This window comes from Haemaphysalis longicornis, unplaced genomic scaffold (genome assembly GCF_048455015.1).
Source record: "Haemaphysalis longicornis isolate Haplotype H1 unplaced genomic scaffold, Haemaphysalis longicornis Haplotype H1 scaffold_9, whole genome shotgun sequence".
Taxonomy (NCBI): domain Eukaryota; kingdom Metazoa; phylum Arthropoda; class Arachnida; order Ixodida; family Ixodidae; genus Haemaphysalis; species Haemaphysalis longicornis.
This window is the reverse complement of record NW_027526460.1, coordinates 57,367,471-57,376,123: the sequence shown is the minus strand read 5'-3', so window position 1 is coordinate 57,376,123 and position 8,653 is coordinate 57,367,471. Positions and strand designations below refer to the sequence as shown.

At 51.1% G+C, this 8,653-nt stretch overlaps 1 protein-coding gene across 4 annotated transcripts in view; it reads left to right on the top strand.

Moving 5' to 3' along the window:
* Window positions 1–186: 186 nt before the first annotated feature.
* The window catches only part of Siz (Brefeldin-resistant Arf-GEF family protein schizo), a 29,214-nt gene continuing 20,747 nt past the window's right edge, over window positions 187–8,653 (top strand). For 3 of the 4 annotated variants that reach the window (XM_077683162.1, XM_077683161.1, XM_077683164.1), the window contains exon 1: window positions 187–552. In XM_077683162.1, coding sequence (XP_077539288.1) covers window positions 323–552 — 230 coding nt within the window. In that variant the 5' untranslated portion in view covers window positions 187–322. Of the gene's footprint in view, window positions 553–1,551; window positions 2,021–8,653 lie in introns of those variants that run through there. The other variant, XM_077683163.1, reaches the window with a different exon arrangement.

Genomic DNA, 8,653 nt, shown 5'->3' with positions numbered 1-8,653 from the left:
TCCCAAGCTGTGGTCACGTGACGTGCTAAGCAAGAAGCTTGTAGATTTGCTGCTTTTATTTCCGCCAAACTAAGAGGAGGCAATATTAAAATAACCTGACCTGCCAGTGAATTGAAGAAGCAGTTTCTTTTTGTTGATACATACGAAACTATCTTGACAACGTTGTGATCCGGAATGCTGAATGCGCAGAAGTTGCGTCCGCGAGTTCATTTGGCTCGTGAACTCGGCGTCGCGGCGAACGCGTGCCGCAGTTTGTTGTGTGTGTGGTGTGCGCACTATGACTTCACCAAGAAAGTGATGGGGCCGTTTGTCGTCTATCACTATGACCGAGAGCGCGAGTAGTGCACCAGCAGAGCTCAATGAACGTCTCCGCGAGCTCGAAGAGAGCGTGGCGGAGAAGGACAGGCTCATCCAGGCCGACTGTCTCAAGATCCAAGAGCTGCAGAACAGAGTGGTGGTTCTTCAACAGGAAAGAGCTGCGTTGTTATGCGACATAAACGACATCCGCGCCCAGCTTGGATACCCAGTCCTGGAGGCTCTCGAGAATGAAAGGTGACACCTTCTTGAGCGCTTGCTTCAGCATCGCGCTTTTCCCGAGTCCGCGGTTGCACGCCGCATACTTGGGCCAGTTTGCGGGACGTCTGCTCGCAACCGTTCGAAACGGGCGGTCGCGGCATGGGACGCACACATTTGGAACTCGGATGTTGCATCGAACTGGGTGTTTTTGCAAATTAATCAACGTAGGCCTAACAGTGTCGGGAGTAGCTAGTTTTGTCAGCAGTCTTTTTAATGAAGAAATAAAACCCGTGAAACATTACGAAAAAGACTTTTCGGGCAGAACTTTTTGTTGCTCGTGGAGCGACTTAACCCGGGCGAAACACCCGGACGAAACCCAAAACAGTTGACGTTGGTAATCCTGCAAGTGCACGAAGCGTAGTACCTTGCTAATCGCATTACATTTTCTTTATTGCATTACCACGCGCCGAGCGCTGGATGGATTCTTAATGGCCCTGGGCGGTCACGGCGGAAACAAATTAGTCTACTTTCGAGCTGCTTTTCTTCACTTTTTTCTTCAAAACAGCGCGCACAAAGCTGGGTTCGTTTTCCCGATCGTTTTCTGGCAGCACGAGAAAGGAATGCGAGGTCTCGTCGCGCAGCTGCCAGTTGTCATTTGATACGCGCAGGGTGGGAGTGAACGCGCATTCATCTTGCGTTGCTGGGCTGGCGCGACTGTTTTGACAGGACCGATCGAAGCCCGTGGGGGAGGAAGCGCTTTCCCGTCAAATATCTCGGTAGTGTTCACGTTGAACTCAGGAGCGGCTGCCCGCGGGGCATTCCTTGAGGTATCGGCGTGCGGCTGCCAAGGCTACCGGTGTTGACGACAAGCAGCTGTGCAGCTGTCCGAGGGGGCAGGTGCATGTTGCGGCGTCGGCGGCGAGGAGGAAAAGTGGCCGGCACGCGACAGCTGTCGTGCCGCCGCGGCGAGCTTCAAGGTTTGACCTGGCGAGAGGGGAGAGGGCGGGCGCTTTCGTTTGGCCGACTGGCCGCGCGCCTTTTCCTGTCGCGCCGCCACGAACAAGACGTCAAAGCGCGCGGCGCCGTGTGATAACGGGTCCTCCGCCGTGAATAACGGTTGCGCGCGTGCGGGTGGTCCTGGCCGTTTGTGTGTGCTGCCCGGGCGGCCGGGATGGAGAAGGCTGGGTCGATCCGCTTTGTCGTCGGCGGGTGCCGCGGGTGGGCCGTAGCCGGGAGCTACCAGGCGTAGCCGCGGGCGCACCGCCCGAGGCGTCGCGGAGCGCAGAGGGCGCTGCGGCGGCGGCCGATCGGAGTACGGGGGCCTCGGCGGCGATCGACGGCTGGTGCGGGAGCAGCGGCGGGCAGCGGCCGTCGAGATGTTCGGCATCGGCGAGCCCCCGCTCGTGTGTCAAGAGGCGGTGTTCACGCGGGACCGCGGTCCGCGGGCCTTCCTGCACCCCTTCAGCCCGTACGGCCGGGCCGTGCTGCGCGTCACCCAGCACAGGTACGCTGGCCGCCTGACCCAGTTCGCTCGGTCGCCATTGCGCGCTGCCCATGGGGGGAGGAAGTGGTGCTGGTGCCCGGGGCGCGTGGCGGGAGCGCGGGCCCTGCGCGCCATGTGGCCGCCCTCCCAATGTGGATGCCCCCCGCGAGCCACTGCGACGAGATCTTGTTGCTGTGGCGCTGCCTGGCCGCGCAGGCCGGCCCGGCGGCGGGGCCCGACTCGGCGCTGGGGCCCTGTCGGGAGCACCCGTCCTTCCGACGCTACCCCGCCGTCGACTGGTGAGCTGCGGGCCCCGGGGCCCCCGACCCGCCGCCGCGCGATCGCCCCACCGGCCGGCCCCGGGTCGGACGCCTGCTGGCGGGCAGCCGGTCAGAGATAAAGCGAAACTGACCGCCGTCTCGGCTAGCGCGATGCTGCCAGATAAAACGAAAGGAAAAAAAATCAAAACAAAGTATATTCGTATCCCGGTCCCTTCCTCGTGCGCCTGCAGTCGTGTAGTGCCTGGGCTGCTATTTCGGTACCGTCCCGCGAATCGCGCGCGATGCCCACTCGCCAGGGTTGATCCGTGTCTCCACGTAATCGCGCCCCACTGTTACCTTGAAAAGTGGACTGTGTGTGTTGGCGCGTTTGCCAGCTCGGTAGGCAGTGGTCGCGTCCGGGCACGCGAAGTGCAGCCGTCGGCCGGCTGCTTTGGTGCGTGCTCGTTGATGCATTGCAGTTGGCCTCATTCTGCGGGACTGACCCGCTGGGTGCCCGACGAAAACAGGCGGAATAGTGGCGCTTTTAGGCCTGTCATTTGGCGCGATTGTGTGGAGCACGATGTTTTTTGTTGCAGGATGGCGTGATCTAGTTGTGAGGAAAATATAGCATGCTTGGTCTGTCAGCAAGGGTCTGCATATTGTGCAACTTACAATACACCCCTCATTTATGGAGGTTAAGTAGAAACAATAGAGAGAAACCTTTTCACTTCGAAGTGCTGCCGTTACCTAACACGCTTACTGTTCCTTTAGCCACCAGCTTTCGTTATCAAGAATTCCATTTGCTTCAGAACAAAAAAGGCCAGTTATTAAACTGTGCCTAGGAAACTATTTCTTGTCAGTGGCCATATGTGCGTAGTATGAGTGTTGCAGAAAATGTAACATCATCGAGCACCTACATGCATTTTGTGAACATTTACACATGCATGTATGTAGACACTTTTTGGGTTGTTTGACAGGATCTCCCTGGGCAGATCTCATTTGGTAGAATTTATTGCTGCTAGCTTAGCTCACACCTTGATTTTGCAATGAAACCATGCAAACTGCTTTACAAGTCCTTGTTTCATATCCGGAGAAGCCGTATCCTCGAAAGCTTTCAGTTTGGTGATAACGGAATGCATTAAGTATCGTTGTGCAGGGCTAATATAGCTTACGTACAGAGTGCCCTCATTCATTGATGTGAAACGCTTCATGTGTGCACAACATTGAGCGCACATTGTGCAGTATTCCCTCAAACAATGTATGGGCTGTGCATTGCAAAAGGCTACCTGGAATTACTGAATGGGAATTGTGGTTCGAAACACAACTTCGGCCACAAAGATAAGGACTATCTTTAACGCTCACTTGCACGTCCTTTTTGAACTTCCGAGCACCCTTGACCTTGAAACAGGCGTTTTGACAAGCCTTTGAAGCCAAGTCTGCCTCCCTTTGTTCCGTTGAAGTTTAATGAAGTCTGGAAACTAACTCCGCTTTGCGCGTGACTGTGGCACGAAAATTTTCACAGCGAAGTCCTCCTTTGTCATTTCGTGTTACCTGCATGCAGGTACAAGTTTCAGCTTTGTCGAACCGGATGTAAGGGGAAAGAAGATTGTGGCGAACCGAGATACAGCAGTCCCAACCAGTAGCTAGGTCAAAGACAGAGGCACGGACAGCCCGGCAAACCTTGGCAAGCGGCCAAGTAACGCACCGTGCATGACAAAAGAGAAGCGCTCATTTGCACTTCAGCAGCGTACCGGAGCGATCTGCATTGATGAGGTGGCGATAAAAGTGGCTTTCATTTGTTTTGCAGCCTGTGGATTTTCTGGTTTAGTGGCTAGGGGCCTTTCGAGCGAGGCTGGCCTGTGAAAGAATGGAGAACCCGATACGGGCTCACGATGCCCGAACCGTTTGTGCCTTTCAGTTGCTGGCTGAATCCTAACAATGACCAGCTGACACACTTCCCCTGCCTGTTAGCAGCGGGTAAAAACTTAATTGGCCGCCCTGGAATTGGCCTTGTAGGGTGAATTCTTTCCGCCATCCTTGCTGGCACGACCCAGCATCCAGAGGAATGCGTGTGTGACGCCTGTCATTCAATCGTTCGTGGTTGCGTTTTCGAAACATTTCAGCTCGGGGCAGGCGGGATTGGGTTCACTGTTGCTAGGTTCCAGCTGCAACAAGTGAGTGCGAGTTGTGTAAATGTCTTGCTCATCGGCCGAAGCTGCAGTTGCGTGTTGCTGCGGGGGCTGAATTTCAAAAGCTGGAAACATCCTGTTGTTGTGCGCAACGTTTTGCGGTTCAGAGCGAGGGTTCAGGTACTGCCTTTTCGTCTTCTCTGATAAAAGTAAGAGTGCCAGTGCGTGGTTTTGAGTGCCGGTCAAGGGCCTTCAGATTGCTGATAAACTCATCGAAAGCCCCGACGAAATGCTTGTGGAGCTTTCTGCAGTGAAAATTGAAAGAAGCCCGATACTGAAAAGCACTTCTGCTGGCCGTATGAAGGGTATCAAATGAATTTGCCTCATTTAGCCTTGTCTTGGGGCAGTAGAAGGGGAAGGTGCGATGTTTGTAGCATTGGGCCAGATACTGGGTTTTTCTTATCCCGGTGTGCATTTCTTGACAGTTTTAAGCTGTGCTTGCCTTGCTTTCTGCCAGCACGGGCAGTGTGAGAGCCACGTAGTACTGATAAGGAAGTTACACATGAACTATTTGTGCTGTGTTGCGTGATTTCAACTGAATACCACATTTAAAGGGACAGCCATCTGCGTTTGTGCTCCAGCTTATACGAAAGCCAGTGCTTTTTATATTGGGGTAACCACAAGGACTTTCAAAATAAATTGCTGGGAATGATATTAATTTGGCTCAGCTTTCTGAGAGGTGGGTGCCACGCAGTGTCCAAACGTGACGGTTTCTGTGCGTGATTCCAAAACCACACAAAGGAATAGGAAAAACTGCATTTTATTATTGCTTTGGCTGGGGACAAGTTTTTAAACGCCTGTTTTCGTCTCGCGTACAGTTAAAAGTATGTTGACGGACCACTCATTGTCATGGTGGCAGCATAAGGCTGGCAGGTCTATAATTTCCGCTTTCAAACTTTCAAGGTCCATGATTTGAAGCGCAACAAAAGAACACAGACGAAGAAACGAGTAGATGAGACAGGCACTAACTTCCAACTATTTTATTCGGCTGCGCATGTGCTTATATTCCCTAGCCGAATAGAATAGTTGGAAGCGTAGCCAAATAAAGTAGTTGGAAGTTGGCGCCTGTCTCGTCTACTCTGTTCTTCGTCCGTGTGTGCTTGTTGCGCTTCAAATCATGGCATCTATTCACCAACTAGTCCAACAAGGAGTTCTCCTTTCAAGGTTCGTAGCCGTTTCGGTTCAGTCGGGATAGAGAGCGTGTACTCCACAAAAATCGGTTGTCCGTTTCTTCAAAGGGAACTGGCTACAAGTTTAGCGCTGTTTACCCATCAAGTAGAGGCGGTTTTACAGCCATTTTCAGATGTCTCCATTTCATGCGCTTTCTACCAGCAGAGGGGTTGTAGTGTGCTTACTTAGTTTAGGATCCAGTGAAAAAGGACTTGTGCATGAATTCTTCACAGCAGCGTACAATGTGGAGCTGCCAGCAGGGTGCCATCGCTGTCACAGGTGCTGTTGCATAGAGCTGGAGTTTAGGAGAGTAGTCTGTTTTGCAACAGTCCGGTGTGTTGCATGTCAGAAAGAGCCCACTCATGCGGGCATTCCAGCGGGAGCAGGTCTGATGAGCTCGCCTCGCTATGCCGACCGGGCTGACACTGCCGTGCTCTGCAAGCGGCGGAAACATTTTCACTGCTCGACATTTATTAGTGTGTAAGGATACTGTCTCAAGCAATTTCGTAAGCTGTGATGAATGAATCCCACAGTAATGCGCATAACTAGGGGCTGAATAATGAAGGTTGGTTTGTTAAAAGCGTGGAGCTCGGGATTTGCGGAAAAGATTTGATGACTCATCAACACTTTAAAGGGGCCGTGCAGACAAAATACAAATTTAATTTGAAAGACTTGGGTTTTATAGTGCCCCCAGCACGTGTCCGGCAGCAATGATAATTTATTTATTGGGAAAATAATGAATTTAAATTTGAATTTTGATTCTCCCTCCAGATCGTGTGTTTTGTGACGTCTGCAATGACGTAACAAGGACAGGTCTTCGAGCGAACATTAGAGCACCGTTAGGCTCGGCAGTCAACTGCGGAGCCTTGTTTACCGTTAGTCAACCTAGATGGCGCCATCATACTGTGCTGGAATGCTGTCTGTCTTTGCTTTGTTTCTGACCGTATTTGCCTCTGGCTTGTTTTTGTTACGGTAGGTGGTAATCGTTTCGTGAAACATGGGGTATGCTCGAAAACAGGGTCACATAAGACAACGTCGCTTACGGCAGTCTGCCAGTGTTGTGTGAGACAACTCCAAAGTGCTGGACTGCTGTGCAGCTGTAACAAGCATAGTGCGTGCAGTATTGACAGCAGTATGCTCTGGTGCGTCTATGTTTGTGTGTGCTTTTGTAACTTCCATTGTTTCACCCCACCATTTTTACTGCTATAAAATGAATATGCATTCCATTCATTAAGCGGAAATAGCTCGTTCTTTGCGCTTATAAGCCCTGCCTAGCTTGCTTTTGCTTTTGCCAGCCTCGGCCAATCGCACGGCTGTGCATATTACGTCATGGGCTCTAGTGCGGGAAATGTGCTAGTGGGTCGCATGGCCATTTCTTTTTTTCCTAACTGTGTAGCTTATTTGAGCAAAGTTCATGTTAAAAGTGGTGTCAGTACGATTCTAACGAGGCAACCTTTCAAATGAACCAAACTTGTTTTGTCTGCATGGCCCCTTTATTTGCCACATTTAAAGAAGAAAGCTGGGCTACTCTGCACTGGTACCAGTTAAGGGTCAGAGGGAGCGCAAATTTAGCTGAAAGGGTCCACGTTGTGTATATAATTCAGAATTTCTTTTTTGTGAGTAGAATTGCATTGTGGAAGTGGCAACTTCTCTGTAAAATTCCGTTCTATTTCGTTTTTACTGTATTTAAAGGTTGCAAAATTGTGAGCAAAGCAGCGTACCTAGGGATATCAATTGCTTGACTTTCCACCCTTAGTGACTATTAAATAATTGACCGTTCATTATTGTTCTGCAGTTTCTCATGACCATGTGTGACTTTTTTTTTTATTAGACTAAAATTTTCCAAGATAAGGCAGCTGCGCCCAGCGCATTTGCTTACCTGGTTGAGTAAAATGCAACAGACGATCTTGTGTGAGCTTAATTTTTTATTGCAGAGCTGTATATCTCTCGGTTTTCACATATCTGCGTGGACAGATCAGCGTACAATGGAAATTTTTCGCACCCAAAACCGAGTGTTTTGTGTTTCTCTCTTCAAGGCCACCTGAGTGGTGTTCCGATTTTTTTCCTGTCCGGTTCAAAGGGCTTCCGATGTGGCATTTTGGCCAGCATCTAAGCACGCGCACATCACGTGCGCACAGGTGGGAGGGGCGGGGGCTTGTGCACACGCAGCTAGGCTTCACGAGCCCACCGGTGACATGCCCATTGTGCTGGTGGGAGATTTGAATGCGGATGTCTCGCAGCTCGATCTCACCAGCCTGCTGCCCTCTGTGGTCGAGTGGTTTTGAGTCGATGTGTTGCCCAGTAGGACGCCTAATATGTGGGAGCAAAACGGACAGCCCCATGTTTGTCTGCTGGAACCAATCTAATCCTTCCAAGTTTCAGTCAGCTAATCAGCTGGGAAGTATGCTTATTCGCAAATCACAAAGATGGTTTCGTTTCGTGCACTCCTTGCAATGCAGCCAGCCTTGCTGGTCATCCTTCTTCACGGAGTGGAAGGACACCGCATTTCTTTTGCCATTTGGATGCGTGCTGGGTTATAAAAGTGGCATTGTAATTTGAACGTTTTGATTCTTGTAGTGCATTAAAATGGTGAAAGCTAATGAGGTGCTTGGATTACTGAAACAGTGAAGCTCTGTTTATGCAAGCTGATACAAGTTGTGCGCAAGTGATGCTATGTGGAAAAGGCCACTAATGCGAGGGTTTCGGTGACAAAGCAACAAAAAGGGACGAATGTGGAAGGCATGACAAATGGCAGTAAAAGCAGCCGATGAGCTATAAACAACACGCAGGGCACATGCAGTGCAGTGCAGCGCAGAGAGTAAAGCAGGACGACTGAATCATCCGGGCAAGCCTCGGTGTTAAGCCTCGTGCTCCGATTGGGTCATGATGGACAGCCAGGGAAAAGGGAAATGCATCCACTGTTGCAGTAGCGATTGTGCTTGTTGAGACTAGTGTTTCTTCGCACTGCGCCACACGGCTGAAGGTGGCCACTGGGATTGCATCGAGAGACCGTGTCATCGTTCTCCCTCTGCCCA